This window comes from Pyricularia oryzae, chromosome 1 (assembly GCF_000002495.2).
Source record: "Pyricularia oryzae 70-15 chromosome 1, whole genome shotgun sequence".
NCBI classification, from domain to species: Eukaryota; Fungi; Ascomycota; class Sordariomycetes; order Magnaporthales; family Pyriculariaceae; genus Pyricularia; species Pyricularia oryzae.
The window spans coordinates 3,956,521-3,972,576 of NC_017844.1; the positions used below are offsets into that span (position 1 = coordinate 3,956,521).

Here is a 16,056-nt window from a genome sequence, read left to right on the forward strand (position 1 = left end):
TCGTTCTCCAACAAAAAAAAAAAAATATCCGAGCTTGGTTCTTTTTGAGGGGCAAATCATCAGATGGAGAGGAACCTCGCAGAAGAATCCTTGATTCATTCATTGCAGGAGCAGAAGAGAGGTCCACAGTCAGGACCTTACCGGGGAGGGCGGGAGGGGTTGATCTGGCTCTTGAATGCGGGCCGGGCAACCCGACCAGGCTGTCCATGTCTTTCTCCTCTGCTCTTTGGGTCATTGTTTTATCAACCAAGGAAAGACAAGTCCCAGTCCCTTCTACTGAGCTACTAGAACCATTTACTAATTAATACTAACCGTGCGTTTGTAGATTAGGTTGGTCGCGCACGGCCTCTTTCTTTCCTATCCTCCGGCAGCGGGAAGTACGTTGACTGGCATCATCTGACTGCAGATCAATTGTGCATAAAGCTAGGAGTTGCAAAAAAAGAAGAGTATTTCAGTAGTACCAGTAGGGTCGGGCAAAAACAGGTGAGAAGATAGGACACAAAGAAGAGTGCTCGTTCTTTCAACGCAGTGGTTTCCGGAATGGGCGACGGACGAACAAGCCATCATTCAATTCAGCTTTGGGTACCTTACTACATGTGGTAAAAGCAATCAACCTAATCGTAACCGCTCAGGTCTGCGAGGTTGCACTGGTTGTGTGACTTTTCTTCTTATTTTCTTTTTTCTCTCATCGAGGTCTGTGCTTATGCAGTAAAAATACTACATAAAAATGGCACGGTTTACCACATGACAGCCACAGGCTGCTGCAGCTGATGGGACGGTTCAAGCGAGGCAGAGAGCTGTACCTAAAGATAAATGTTGACACAAAAACTGACAAGGCAATATCATGGCCAAAATTGGTTGAATGTGATGGATGAGTGGCAAGCTTCTGACACAGAAACAAAATGAGAAAAATGAGAAATTGGGCTTGCCTTAGTGTGTCAAATATACCACCGTGACTGCACTTAGCACGATCTTACGAGAGTACACGTACATTGTAAAGAAAGGATCGGATCGTCCTCTGGCATGTGGGTAAACCATGGCAAATTATGGCAAATCATGGGCTTGGCAATTAAATACCCCATCAATCCCATCTCGTCTTGCCGTCTTGCAGTCCATGCCAAAGCTTGGTAAGATATCACGGTAGCAACGCCAGGAGGAAATGATTTGAACAAGGTGTAGAAACGTAGTAATGACCGATGAGATGAACGTTTTCGCGCTCAAAAAGTATACAGTTCATACTTTAACAGGTCTGTGTGGCCATCATTCAGCACATCAGAGAATATTTTTTTCTGACAACCAGCCACTCGAACGCCCGGTTTTTCGATACGAAAGCGGCGCCGCGCAGGTACAGCGAGAAAAAAAAAAAAAAAACAGAATTAGATGGTGTCAATACTCGCCGCACAGGTGAGGGGCGCGGCTGTAGGTGGATAGGTAGACAGCTCAAACTTCCATTGTTCCCACCATCTCTTTTTTAAAATATTGAATACTACGAGTGCGCGTGGCACCTTGGCCGCCCCAGTGCGTCCTTGCGCATCCACCCATCGAATGTTTGTTCTCTGGGGCCAGGGAAATAATGAAGTTGCAGTTTCCAAAACGCCTACAGGGGTTTTCAAAGGGTCTTCATGTCTTTGGGTGGAGCACAGGTGGATCTGCCCAGCGTGTGTCTTGTGGATCTTTTTGCTGCCCGCCTTCTTGCCTTGCATCAATACCACCTCAATACTTGCGACGAACAAGCTCTGTTGCCCAAAGGTGAATGGTACCGCTACCAAGCGTGGCCTGCAGGACCGGGAGTCTTTCCAGTTAATGTACCGCATATAGTAGGATCAGTGAGCAACAGAGGCGGAGATAGAATTGATATTCGGTGCTAGCCTAGATCGATCACTAGCGTGAACAGGGGTAAACAGGGGCACACATCTCGTGTGGAGATCTCATTGCTACCGTATGCTGTAGCCGTAGTGGCAGATGCCGGACCTTGGGATGAGAATTGCTTTTCAGTTTCCTTTTGCTCAAGCTTAATGAGAGCTCCTACCTCTCCTTGTCAGCTTCAACTCTAGACCTGCTCCAGAGTTACTGCCTCTCGACGGTTGGCATCAACTTAATTTTTTCTTATTCTGTGTCTTGATTGCTGGCCGGAGTTAGCCGAGCCGATCGACATTCGACGTCCAAGTCCAGCTGTCGACCAGCCCGTTTTTGGGCTTGCTGGAAACCGGTCAAAGGAGCGCAACCCACACCTTTTCCAACCTTCAACCTGCAAGCCACCCATCCGCAGCTCCTTTTTCGTTTTTTCTTCTTTCATTCTTAATCCGACCCGACCGAAAGACGCACCCAGGCCTACGTCGCCGCCGAGAATAGAGCCAGGAGCTCCCGCTTGGATCTTTTTTTTTGTTTCTTTAATTTCAATTGGGAATAATTGGACCAAGACTAGAGGACGACGCGGACCCTTTTAGGTCCGTGACAGGACCTATTTTTGCTGCCCTACGATATTGAGGCTACTTTTTTAGTCTCTGCCTCGGATTTGTGCGGAGGGTGATTATCACTCTTTTGCTGCCTTTTTGCTCCAAAAGGAGGGGGGCGTGAGAAAAAAGGTTTGTGCACCGCGATTTGCCAATCTTTTTGCCTTTTGATCGTCTATTGCCCAGCACTGCGCCGTATGACCCCTGCATCCCGTGCCGCGTTTTTTCTCTCGTCAGAGCTGCCTACATGCAAGCTCTCTCTTTTGTATTCCATCTCCCGATTACAGCTTGTTTGTTCTATTCGTTCTTTTCTGCAAATGTTTGTTGGGATGATCGAAGTCGGGTCAACTCTTTAAACAGTCTTCTGCACGGCCGTTACAGGACATGCCAGCACGAGAACAGGAAAACGGCGACGACGAGCATCACTCATCATCGTCCGAACGTTGTCAAGAAGTGTCAGACGTCAAAAAAGCAACTCGATCTTGACTAGCCTACATCTCGCAACGCCCCCTCCACGACATCCTCAGAGAGACATTCTGTCTTTCTCTCCCTGCTTCTCCCGCTCACACCGCATACGACTCTTTTTCCGTCTGAGGCCGACATATAGAGTCCAAAAAACGAGGACCTACACATTTCGACTCAATCCTGCTTGCCCTACCACACAACTTGCAACCCAGCCAAGTTACTCTCGACAACTCTTTATTTTGTATGACTCGGCTCGTACCACTTGCCAGGTAACCAATTGCATTTTGCGAAGACTTGCAGATAAATGCCTTAACTAGGTCTCGCTTTTGGTTGCCAATCCTCAACTTGCGCTTCTGTCAATATCCCGCCTACCCACAGGAGCTCCTGTCGCCTGACAGTTGGCCGTTTTGCCTGGATTTTGAATTGGACCGGAATACATGAATCGAGTCTCGTACGACTGCAGGCCGTGGTCTAGCTCGGTGACAGTGACACCCGCCAGCCGTTACCGACAGGAGAACCAGAATTTGGATTTCGGTGCCGTGCTATGCATCACTAGGCTCACTAAAGTCAGTGAGGACCGCATCAAGTGCTGCGTTGGCATGCAAGGACTGGACTACGCAAGTGCTAGGTGGATCATACACATTTTTTTACTTTGCCGGCGGCCATGATCTTCCGTGTTTCAGCTCGGAACTCTTCACCTCAATATTCGGTACTAATTCTTTGATTTTACGTACAGCATCCAGCCCGAGTTGTCTACCCAAACACGATCGCACCAAGAGGTTTCCGCTGCCGAGCACTCGAATGAATAGGGCACATACCTGACGACCCGACACGCCTGCCCAGACGGCGCCTTGTGTTGCTGTCCTTCGCACGCCTAAACCGTTTACGATAACAAGCCGACGAGGCTTGAACACTTCTAATATATCATGGCGAACATGACACCTCCTACCGACCATGGCTCCGGGCGCATGCCTTCTGTTGCGTCGATGGGGCCTCCCAAGGTCAGGTCACGAACACACAGTCTTTCCAGTGATAGGGCATCAACAATTGGAGCAGGCTTCATGTCCCCGCCCTTGACGGTTTCTCCCGAGGCAGCTTTCATCGCCGCAGCGGCTGCTTCCCAGATCGTCACAAACGACCACGACGCACACCAAGATATTTGGTATGACCAGCAGGGCATTGAGCCCCCTTCAGAAACAGTACTAGTCTCTCCAGCAGCATTGGCATTGATCAACAACTTTCTCGACCGACTCCTCTTCAACCTTCTATCTACCGCAAAATCTACAAGCCTCGCTGCCCTGCGACCTGCCGTATCCGAGGTATTAAAGCCCAAACTTGCGAAAGATGCGATATATCAGGCCGACGAGGAACTTCAAGAGTACCTCGGTGGTGGGGAGGACGAGGATTATGGGTCGCCTGCAAGATCGCAATCAGCTCGCGATTGGGATCTCGAGCTGGTATGGAAGAGGACTCGTTTGCGGTGCATGGTTTACTCATCCCTGGGCGACTTAGAAGAGGAAGACGAAGATTTCCACATGGAGCAGGAGAACCTACTTACCGGGGATGAGACTGTCGAGGAGACGATATCACCAGCCGTAGCCATCTTTCTCACCTCGGTTTTGGAGTTTATGGGAGAGCAGGCTCTGATTGTAGCTGGCCAGGCTGCGTTTCAGCGGATGCGTCACCACTACGAGAAGTCGCTACGGGAAGGTACTCGAAGTCCTGCCGATGTGGCCGACAGGATAGTGGTTGGAGACAGCGACGTCGAGCGTATCGCTTTGGATAGGACGCTGGGGCGACTCTGGCGTTCCTGGAAGAAGCAGATGCGGTCTCCCGCTCTGTCTCAGGATGCCACATTCCGTAACTTTTCTCGAGACTCGGCAAGGAGCAGCTCCATGAGCCACTACAGGTTCCGTAGTCTCAGCGTCGACCCACCACGGAGGAGGAACGATGGCTCTGCATCTCCGTTAGAAGTGGATGAGGAGCCTGAGTTGGACAGGCGCAGCACCGATGGGAAGAAGCCGGCGGATTGCATACCTCTGCCGGTTGGTCCGGATGACATGTTGGAGATCTTGATACCAGGTCTGGCGCATTACAGTGATGACGAGGAAGAGATTGAGGATGCCAAGAGCAACCTACCAAGGCGTCCGAAGAGCATGTTATTGAGTCCATTGGCCGCCGGCGTCAGGGATCCACCAACACCAGCAGCCTCGGTACCATGCACTCCAAAATTCCCTCCTCGCAGGCGGGCCAACTCTCTCCCTACTCCTGCCGCATCCCCGTTCTCGTCGCCCATGAACAAGCATGTTGAGGCTGTGGCGAGTCCGACGGAAGTCGGCGGAGTTGTACACAACGAGTCTGTCACCTCAAATTTGGAGAGTGAGAACTTGAGTGGAGGTGACAACGAGGCTTCTGCCTCTAAGGTCCCGCCAGTGTCTCAGAAGTCCTCATACGCAGTCACAGAGTCGCGAACCGATAAAGAAGTGCAGAGGCCCACTCTCCAACAGAGGCGCATGTCTTCGGCCCAGATCGCGGCTATGATTGCAGGCAGCTCTGGTTCTAAATCCCCAGGCCTTCCCGCTCGATCCCCAGGCCTGCCCGCCATATCTCCTGGATTGCCCGCTGCCCCGGAGCAGGAGCTTCACGACGAAGCTGAGGAGATTGAAGAATTTTGCGAGGAGCCAGAGATTCTCACGACCTCGAGGATTTCAGTCTCTGGAAGGAGCACTTCGCCCACCACCTCGGAGCGCAGCAAACCGGCGATTACTATTGGGATTCCGAAACGGTCTGCGAGCGTGCATTCCGTCCGCGTGATCGAGGTAGCCACTCCGCGCAGTCCAATGTCGAGGTCTAGAAACAGCTCCGCCGATGCACAGGAGCGCACCTCTATGAGGACCAGCAACCTGTCACGAACGGACTCTACCAATTCTTTTACACCCCCTATCCGGGAAGAGGGCGCTAGACAGACCAGTCCTTCGAGGAAGGCTTACCCGTTCCCCACAAAGTCAACGCGCCTGCACCAAAGTGACTCGATCTCGGAGGCTGAGGAATCTACTGGGTCGCCGGTCCCCAGCATGTCGGTTTCTACACTCTCAAGCAGAACTCCTACGCCGTTGTCTGAGCAGAAGCCTGCTACCAGCTATGACGACCTCGAGGCTCAAGTCCAATCTCAGCCACAAACCATCTTCACGGTGCCTAGGGACTCTGACTCATCAGTTCGCAACTCACCCGCTACCAAAGTTACCATTGTCAGCTCCAGCTCTTCCAGCGGCAGCTTTTACCATGAGGACAAGCCCCATGTAGCAAGAAACTCGAGGTCGGCCGCCCAGGCCAAGGCAGATGTGCCTCCTCCTCCCGAGCGCAGCGCCAATCGGCCTCAGGGCACAAGCACACCATCAACCCGCCAGGCGTCATCTGCCACTACTGTGTCGGCCGAGCGATCCAGCCCTAACCGACGTGCTCCTTCTCAGACCAGAGAAGCAGTTGAGCCTCCGCGTGAACGTGAACGATCAATCACTCCCATGTCCATGGAGAAGGGTTCGAGCCGCAAGCACCATGATTCGGTATCGACAGTCTCATCTTTGCAGCAGAGGCTGAAGCCTGTCCGCGCTTCGCAAGACTCGACGAGGCCGGTGGACATCAAGACCTTTGATGAGCTGATCCAGAGCGACGAGACGATCCAATACACGCTTACACCAGAGAGCATGCGTGATATTGACGTGAGTACATCTGCTAATCCTATGCATGCCGTCGGGTCACTAACTTTTCAACAGTCCATTCGTTCTGGAAAGAATGATAGCCCAGTCCTTAGACCTAAGAGCCGCAAGGGTGATGAAACTAAGTTCCAGGAGCACTCTCGCTCGGCCTCTACCCCCACTGGAGGCCCTCGTGCATCCGACCTCAAGAGGTCAGCTTCAGTCTCGAGGGCTGGTGCTCTGAGCTCTCATCCCATCAACGAAGGTGCACCCTTGTCTGGACCGATTCCAAGAGCCCCGGGCCTTACGCCTTCCAAATCACACGGCGCGGGACCTCAGGCCCGTGATGCCAGAATTCCATTGGAGTCACTAACCGAATTTGCGGACTTTATCCGCGCTACTGGCCCGCCTGGTGCCAGTGGTGGCATAGGTGCATCATTCCGTGCACCCGCGTCTGGTCCTGCCAGAAGCACCGCTGGCCCGGCGGCCGGTCCCAAGCAGAGCCTGGAATCCAGCGGCCGCGTATCAAACACTAGCAATCGTGCGCGCTACCAGGCTCGCGATGCAGCTACCGACCCCCGTGAGGATAACTCGGACCTTATCGATTTTATTCGTCGCGGTCCCCAGACCAAGGACAATCCCCGCATTCCTCGGACGGTGGCACCGTTCCGCAACACCATGGACTCGGACCAGTTCGCAACTGCTTCTGGAGGCAAAGCTGTTGACGCTACGCTGCCGGATATTCGTCACAGCGCCGCCTCTACCAGTGTAACGGAAAACTCGGTGCCGTCATCCATAAACTCGCAGAGCGCTCTACTTCGCAAGGACAAATCCATGGCTGGTGCCCGTGGTGGCCAAGGCAATGCGAACATGTTTGATGAAGAGGACATGATTCCCAAGAGGAAGCAGAGACGAGTCCGCGACCCTTACGCCATCGACTTTAGCGACGAGGAGGATGATGAATTTGAAGAGGCGACACCCAAGCCCTCTAGGCGCCTCCAGCCGCCGGTTGAGAAGGAGGAGACTCTTGCCGAGTTCCTTATGAATGTTCCCCCTCCCAAGGAGACGAGCCCAGTCCCGTTCAACCTCCCATCGCAGAACCCGCCCACACCTAAGAAGAAGTCTAGCACAGCCAGCCTCATGGCGCGCTTCACCCGCAGGGATAGCACCAGGGGTGACAGGAACAAGGCCGACAAAGAGAGCAACAAGTTGACCAAACAACCCGACCCCAACTCGGTTGCACCTCAGAGCCGAGCCGGCGGCGGCCGGGGCTACGTTCCTATCCAGGTCAACCTGCCGTCCGGAGTCAACGACTACGGATCGATTCCTCCGCGCCCCAAAACCACGGGTAGCTCGGGCAGGGTTCCCATGAGGAAGTTTGAGCCGCGCGAGGCGGTTCCGGTGCCGAACCGGGCCATTTCTGAGCTCGCCGACTTTCTGCGCAACTCGGAGCCGCCGCGCAACTTTGGCCCGGCTGCTTATGGTGGAGAGAACACGCAGAGACTGCCCAAGCAGTTTGTCGAGAGTGGACAGCGTCTGCCGAAGCAGTTTGCTCAAAGATGAGACAGGACAGTGACGGACGCAATGCTGCTTAGAGCCTCGGACTTGCATGCACGATCACGATAATGCCATCATGACAGATCCCGATCGCATACTTAGTCTTTGTCGGTCCCAACGGCTGGCGAATACTATTACGGCATTTTGAATTTTGTACAGTGTCTATTCGTTGCCATTTTTTCTTTCTCTTTTGTACTCTTATTTCTTCCCCGGTTGGATCGACTTTTTGGAAAACAGAAATTTCATCATTCATATCTTGCACAGCATTTCAGAAACAAAATTTGTCCAGATTACATTAACCTTTTTCATTCTTTGTCATATAACGAGGCAGTATAGCCCTCCCTTTTTTTATTCTTCAACTTGGGTTCTATGGGACTTTTTGTTTTCTTATTCTTTCTTTTCTTGATTCGGTATTGATACCATCTGGCGGGATACCACGGGCTAAGATCAAAGTTGTACAGTTTTCGACCTTGATATTTTCTTGGCCCATTTGATATTGCTTTACTATACTTTTCTGGGGGGAGATTTTGGGTTTTGCCATGCTTGACCAAGTCACATTTTGTCTGGTGTTGTTCATAGTTGACTGGTGCCATATCCATAGATTCTGGATCACTTTGGATAATGAAAACGGGTACCTCCCTATTGTACATTGCAAACTTTGTTGGGCCTCTTGGTGCCTCGTGACATGACCGATAAAAAGAGCTCCACGTCCATCCCCCATACAGCATTCAACACGTTGCCCAGCCACGACAAACTATTTCACAGCCCAAACTCTAATTTACAGCATGATGTGGCTCAAACAGGTTTTTTCTGCTCAACTTTTTTTTTTCTTTCTTGTTGTGACGAATCTTTTTCTTGTGCCTGAGATGGGATTTGCAGAGCCATCGCGGCAGAGCGGCATCTGTTCTTGGCGAATTCAGGGTAGCTTACGTGGTTTTGATTGCTTGACGTCACCGGCCGATCCCGAAAGGCAGGCGCAGCAAGCAGAAAGGGACCCCTCTAGAGATTTTCGACGTCAGACATTCCCGGAAGCCACACACCTTTGGGTTGGCCAATTGCAACCGCACATGATGAATGTGCCGTGCCATTGCTTTGTAAACACGGCCTTGTTTTTCTTCCTTTTTTTTTTTTTTTTTTTTTTTTCTACCGCGCTTTTTGTGCATCTTTTTTTGTCGTAGGTAACGATTATGCGAAAATATGGACTGATCAAGTACTTGCTGGCCTTTTCAATGCTCACTCTGCGCCTGTCTTTGCAACAGGCGACAACGCATGTGGTGTGGTTTGGTTCCCTTTTTCTGTGTCATGCTATTGTGAGCTTGTACCCTTACCTTACCATCACTATTCGCGAATCACGCCAAGCATTGCAAAATGCTTATTTCTGATCCAATGAAAGAGGCCAAGGGAGGGTGGGTGCCACAAGGACGAACCCTGGGCTTGTCAGTGCCGGTTCCAGAGAGTTTTTCGTGTCATTTTTTTGGCACCATCACACCACCCAGTTGAACCCCTTTCATCTGGTTTGATACCCCATTCCAAGCCATCATTGGCTGGATGAGCCCATGACCGGAATTACGAACGCCCAGTGATGACGGCATGGTTGTGAAAGCAGCAATCCACGCCAAGCCCAAAACAAACGGCAGTCATGATCCCCACCGGTCCCAAGAAGGGAGAGAACAAAGGAAAGAAAAGGAATACCCATGATACTGTTGTCACTTTCAGGTGTTACGAATCACAACTACATAGGGGTAGCGTCATCGTTCTCCCTCCGTTGTGGCACCCGGGATACATTAACCCAGCCTCACTTCCCTCAATCTGCGTGTTGATATTCTCTCGACCTCATTCTGTCTTGCATCTTTTTAATACTTAGTAAACCCAGGAAATCTATATTCCACCTGCCTCTCCGGCTCTAATACTGCTCTCCCTCTCACCTGCGAGATCTGCTCGCCACACCCCACACATCTTCAGCAACCAATCACTAAAGAAACTACAAGCCATAAACCGCCAAAATGATCATCACGGATATCGTCTCCATGATCCTCCGCGTGGCGGAGCTGGTCTTTGCCGCCATCGTTACCGGTCTCACGGGTCAGTTCCTGCACCAGAGGGACAACGCCTCGGCATGGGACAATGGCCGCCACATCTACACCATCACCGTCTCGGCCATCTCCATGCTGCTGGCCATCCTCTGGCTCTTGCCCTTTAGCGGCAGCTTCGTTCACTGGCCTGTTGACTTTGTCATCAGCGTCATGTGGTTTGCCGCCTTTGGTCTGCTTGTTGACGTAAGTCTTGATAACTTTAGCACATGTCCAAAGGACCAAAATTGAAAGGAGAAATATCGGACTGATACTGACTAAATGCTTCTTATGACTTTTACAGTGGCTCGATGGCGGTTGCGGCGACGTCTTCAACTGGTCCGGCATCAGGATCCGCGGCGAGGACTTTTGCGCCAAGCAAAAGGCCGTCGTCGCTTTTGCCTTCCTCTCGGCCATCTGCTGGCTCGCTTCGGCCATTGTCGGCGCCATCTGGGTCCGCAGGCGTGAGAGGCGTGCCGCTGCCCACACCACCCACCGCCGCCGTTGGTACCGCAGCCGTGTCTAAGGGGAGGGTCTGTTCTGATGCCAACCACAGACATGACTTGAACCCTTCCAAGACCCGGGCGCCCCTTCTCCCGTGCTGAAGGCATGGACTAATAAACCCACTACTTGGTCGGGCAGGCCCTTGTTGTCTCTGCAAAATCTTCTCTTACACTGAATATGTCTTATCACTCACGACAGTACATGCGTTGTATTATACAATGGTTTTCAATGTTTTTCTGATACCTCCTCAGTATCCCTATACCCCCAAGATACCAATTTCTTTTATTTGGAAGCCTTGTTCATCAGCCTAAGATGGAGTTTTGGGCATCGTTTGTCAAATATCTCATAGATGAATCAAATCAACTCGTACCACTACTTTGCTTGTCAGGTATCGTGACATGAAACGTCCTGATTGGTTTGCTGCATTTTACCGGTGCTGTGAGTGCTTGGCCTGCTACAGTCCACAAGAGTTCACATCATGGAGTGTTCGCCGAGTCTATGCAGACACTTGCGTGATATACTTTGCTCATATACCTATTTGTAACAGAAGCGCATAAGCATTTATCCTTCTGACGACATGTTGCCCCGCATATATCGATGCGATCGGGATATTGACGCTTCTTTTTTCTCCCACGTTTGTTGTGTCCGGTTGCAGTGGACCGAGATGGTATCAAATGACCCCGTCCTGCAACAGATACACCGCCACGATGCCGCGAGTCTAGAACCTCCCAAACCGCCCCCACAGGAAAGTCGTCTACCGGTATACGTGGTAGGTATACGTTCTGCCCTTCCCGAGCTAAAGTCGTCGTTGGACAAGGTGCAGGACGTTCTAGGCCGCTTAGCCGGGGAAGGGGGAAAAGAGGTTCTGCAAGCTGCAATGCAATGTGAATCCCAATTCGCGGCAAGACTAAAGCAGTTTGGTCCGTCGTCCGTGAGACACATTTGCAAGGGGGGAAGACAACCCGATTGGAACAACAAAACCGCATTCAAACAAAAGCACGCAAAAAAGCAGGTTTTTTTGTTTGACTACTGGTAACAAATTACAAACTTCGGAGCAACAAACGCACACGTACGCACATAACACACCGCCACACCCATCGAGATCTACGAGAAAAAAAATAAGGTCATTCAGGCACGGAGAGAGGGGGAAGTCTTTGTCGGAGAGCATCACAAGGGCAATGCGGGACGATTTTTTGGGAGGCTTTCCCCGATCCGGCTTTTGCCCGGCCTAAGTAAAGGCGTGAGTAACCGTAACCGCGTTTGTTGTTCTTGCACCGCGCGATGCACAAGGGCCAAGTGGCCCGTGGGACCTCGTTTTCCTCATCTCTGGTACCTTACCTAGGCAATTCAGTCTGCAAGGTACATCAGGGTATTATAGCAGTACCGGTTATGGCTTGATATTTTTAGCATCGAAACCGCCAATTTACTGTATCTCTGCCTCGTGGACTGAGTAACGAGATAGTTACGTAGGCCCAGTCCATTGCCCTAGCGATTGGAGGGTCTTTTTTGTCGTGGCTTATCACTGATTGATAATGGGCTTTTTTTTGCCATGGTAAAGGTCACCTTTTTCGTTTGCCGCCTTGCCGCATCGTCAGGTTTGAGCCGCAAAGTGCCGAACCGCTGATTTCCAGGGGAAAAAATTGCAAGGAAGAACGAAAGTAAGGATGACGTTTTGGGCTGAGGCTGAACTGCGTCATAGACTTTTTTAGCAAGTGCGGGGAGACGGGGAGCTTGGGCCGTCGTTCAAAGCTGACTGCGCAGCACGGGGGACATCCATGCAAAGCAGCTGATTGGGATGTGGGGGGCGGCCTATTACGCCACAGCTACAAACAGCTTTCCAGCCACAAAGTCCATTGTTCTCGAATGCCATGGCATAGAGACAGAAAAAAAGCTCAATCATCTCGATCAAAATCAGAAGCGCACGTAATCGTATGCCATGTGACCTTGAAAATCACCAAGGTGGCATTATGTCGATCAAAGAAACAAACCCCTAATTGCGAAACCTCAAGCTTCTCTGTGGTTTCGTTACCGATGTCTTTCTTGTCGATCACTGTTACTGGGTGGTAACTGGCCCCGAAATTCTAGCGTCAGTATTAGCCACAAGCGACAGTTGCAGCTCTGCCCAGGCCCTATGGGGTTGTATCCACATATGACGCTAAAGCCCCATCACGAATTCTGGGCCCAGGGCTTGATTTTCAAACTTGAGATGCATCCCATCAACGATGAAGCGATTATGGGACCAAGAGAGTCCAATCAGGTCAGTAATTGTTCGTGGGTTCAACGTCAAGTACAATCAATCACTGCTGGGCTAGCGCAGGCAAAACTCAGCTGGCCCCCACCACGAGGTTCCACAATGCCGTCTCACCTTATGCATTCATTCGCCTTACCGCATACCGGTACCTACCTACACATGTGGGCGGCGAATGTACGTACAAACGCAGTTAGGTAAGATGGAGGCATAGCTCTCTCTCTCTCTCTCTGTTTGCCTCCATTCGGTCTGGAGCACAGCACAAACAAGGGCCTGCCAGCTCCATCCCATATGTGTCCCTCACACAGCTTGCAGCAGTCGACGACATCACATCTCGGCTAAAACCCTGTTGGCCTGGGGTGAATTCACATGGGTGACATGCGGACCTTTGAGACGGAGACGGCTTGGACCGAAGTAGCCTGATTGGGGGGAGTCTCATGCCTTTTTTTTTCGAACAATCCTTCGCCTGCAGTAGACTAAGCCCTGGTAGGTTGTCTTGCGCCGTTGTGGCTCTTGGCCTTGTCCTGTTTGCGTGCCTGGGTCCCAATGCCAAGTGGCGGCCTTTCCTTCCCTGCTTTGCCATGGCCACAGACCAGACCCAAGACTTTGACGTCTCTAGCTCTTGTACGATGTCAATGCCAATGCCAATGTCTATGTCAAATCGCAAATGTACCCCTATTGTACAGTCAGTGCTGTACCGTACCCCATACCCAAGCAGGCGTGCAGACAGTCAGGGCCCAACCGTCAATCGATGACTTCATCTTGAGGTCATTGTATCTGTGTCCTGTCTTCCTGCCTGTCTGGCCTGCCTGTCCATGCCTTCGAGAGCTTGGACCTGTTGAAGGCGGGAAGTACCGACCTCTCTTCAAACAACGTCCATCTCGATCTGGTCGTCATCGTCTATATAACTGTGCTCTTCCCATCCCTACAAGCCGAGAACTTCCAAGAGGATTCATCATCATCACAAACAAAAACAATCTGACAACCAAACAACCACAACTCTCAACCCAATCCAATAACTCAATCTCACTTTCCCATCAACAACAACACCAAATCATTCACCATGTCTTCCATCGTCAACAAGGTCAAGGACGCTCTCCACCACGACAAGTCTCAGGAGACTAAGACTGGCACCCACGGCCCCCACGACAGCAAGGCTGCCAACGTCGCCGACCCCCGCGTCGACTCTGACCGTGACCACCGCGCCAACCCGGCTTCGGCCACTGGCGCCAACACCCACGCCACCAACCCTTCGATGGCCGGCCACGGCAACGCCCACGGTGCCACCAGCACCACCGGCACCAGCGGTCTTGGCTCGACTGGTACCACCGGCACCGGCATGACCGGCAGCCACGGCACCTCTGGCATGACCAGCTCCAACAACTACGGCAGCTCCGGTCTTGGCTCCACCGGTACCTCCACCAACTCGGGCCCCCACGGCTCCAACATGATGAACAAGGCCGACCCCCGCGTCGACTCTGACCGTGACCACCGTGCTGCCCCCGGTGGCATGACTGGCTCCAACAACTACGGCAGCTCGGGTCTTGGCTCCACCGGCACCACTGGTACCGGCATGACCGGCTCCCATGGCACTTCGGGCATGACCAGCTCCCACACCTCGGGCATGACTGGCTCCAACAACTACGGCAGCTCGGGCCTTGGCTCCACCGGCACCACTGGCACCGGAATGACCGGCAGCCACGGTACCACCGGCGGCCTTGGCGGCACCGGCCCCGGCCCTGCTAACAACACTGCCGGCCCCCACAAGTCGGATATGATGAACAAGGTCGACCCCCGCGTCGACAGCGACCTTGACGGCAGCAAGACTGTCGGCCAGGACAAGACTTACCAGAGGTCGTAAGTGTCTAAGTAGGTGCACCTGCTCTGAATTTACAGCGTGTCTACTCTTCCTATTTTTTAGACCACCTACTCTTGAGACATTCCAGGAACCCTCAACTAACCATTGCTGCCCCTCTCAGATCTGCCACAACTGGCACTCACATGTCAAAGGATCCTACCGATGCCGCACAGGTGCCTCCCTCTGTGATGCGCAAGACCCTTGGCGACCCCGTTGTCGAGCATGATGACCACCTTCATGCCCGCGACGAGCGTCACAGGCGGGCTAGCGCTCAGGAGGATTTCCGTGGTGTCTAAAGAGTTTGGGAAGTACCTTCTCAGCTATAATCTGGCTTGGTTCTTCTTTTGGCATCTAGCGGGCGCTCAGGAGTGGGAAGATAGACCTGACGATTTCCTTTTGCAAAGCTGGGATATCAGTTTTCTAATTAATCATGCCTGTAATGATACCTACGCTCCATATGAGCTTTCCTAATACCAGATGATTAACATTTCCGTTTGATTTTCTTTTGCAATATGAATCAAGTGAAACTCCAAAGTTAAGTAACACACTTATAGCTTTGAAATTCAATCAATATGAATAAATCATGGGCCAAGAAGGGATCCGAAATTAGCATTACAATGAAAAGTATTGTGTTTTAACTAAAACCACAAGAACTTTCAGTAATGTTTGGAACTATACGAAATGAGTGTACGGAGTAATAGTCGAATCGAAACTCCGGATCTGACACAGACGGGAGTTCATATAACGTGGCAAAACAAATGCCGTCCGATGTAACAAACATGATCTTGCATTGAGCAGGCAGATTTATCCAGTTCCAAATTCCCCCAAAAAGTTACAGAAAACGGGGAAAAGAAGAAGAAAAAGCAAAAGTCGATGCAACAGAAAGGGTAGAGAGGCTAGACAAGAAGTTCCGATAACACCTGGCCTAGTACATATAGCACTAGTTTTAGCGTCCGATTCGTGCCCCGAACCAGATAACAGCAGCCAGCAAACACGGACGTGGTTCAACAGACAACGGGAGTTTGCGTAGTTTGTCTGAGCGGTGTCAAAGATAAGACAGCAACCCCCCAGACAGTGTATTCCGTGCGGAGGGAGTAAAGAAAGGGGAGAAGCAAAGAAGAAAAAGAAAAAACAATGTGAGTGCGAGGTAGCCCGCCCTGAGTCTAGCAGTTTCTTTTTTTTTTTTTTTTTTGTTAATGAGTTATCG

The 16,056-nt window shown here is 51.5% G+C and overlaps 4 protein-coding genes across 4 annotated transcripts; 3 read left to right on the forward strand and 1 right to left on the reverse strand.

The window, feature by feature from the left end:
* The first annotated feature begins 1,985 nt into the window (after nt 1–1,985).
* Nucleotides 1,986–8,874, forward strand: MGG_09259 (uncharacterized protein). The gene is made up of 3 exons (XM_003709843.1): nt 1,986–2,585; nt 3,655–6,637; nt 6,692–8,874. Exons 2-3 carry the CDS (start codon nt 3,845–3,847, stop codon nt 8,174–8,176), a joined length of 4,278 nt encoding a protein of 1,425 aa, XP_003709891.1. The 5' UTR covers nt 1,986–2,585; nt 3,655–3,844; the 3' UTR covers nt 8,177–8,874.
* Nucleotides 8,875–9,945: 1,071 nt separating this feature from the next.
* MGG_09260 (uncharacterized protein) lies at nt 9,946–11,116 on the forward strand. The gene is made up of 2 exons (XM_003709844.1): nt 9,946–10,446; nt 10,544–11,116. The coding sequence occupies exons 1-2, from the start codon at nt 10,174–10,176 to the stop codon at nt 10,763–10,765; spliced, it is 495 nt and encodes a 164-aa protein (XP_003709892.1). The 5' UTR covers nt 9,946–10,173; the 3' UTR covers nt 10,766–11,116.
* Nucleotides 11,117–13,467: 2,351 nt separating this feature from the next.
* On the reverse strand, nt 13,468–13,752 carry MGG_16262 (uncharacterized protein; the record flags this gene model as incomplete). Its single annotated transcript, XM_003709845.1, has 2 exons — nt 13,468–13,610; nt 13,695–13,752. 2 exons carry the CDS (start codon nt 13,750–13,752, stop codon nt 13,468–13,470), a joined length of 201 nt encoding a protein of 66 aa, XP_003709893.1.
* Nucleotides 13,753–14,054: 302 nt separating this feature from the next.
* Nucleotides 14,055–15,145, forward strand: MGG_09261 (uncharacterized protein; the record flags this gene model as incomplete). The annotated part of the gene is made up of 2 exons (XM_003709846.1): nt 14,055–14,848; nt 14,971–15,145. 2 exons carry the CDS (start codon nt 14,055–14,057, stop codon nt 15,143–15,145), a joined length of 969 nt encoding a protein of 322 aa, XP_003709894.1.
* Nucleotides 15,146–16,056: the final 911 nt, after the last annotated feature.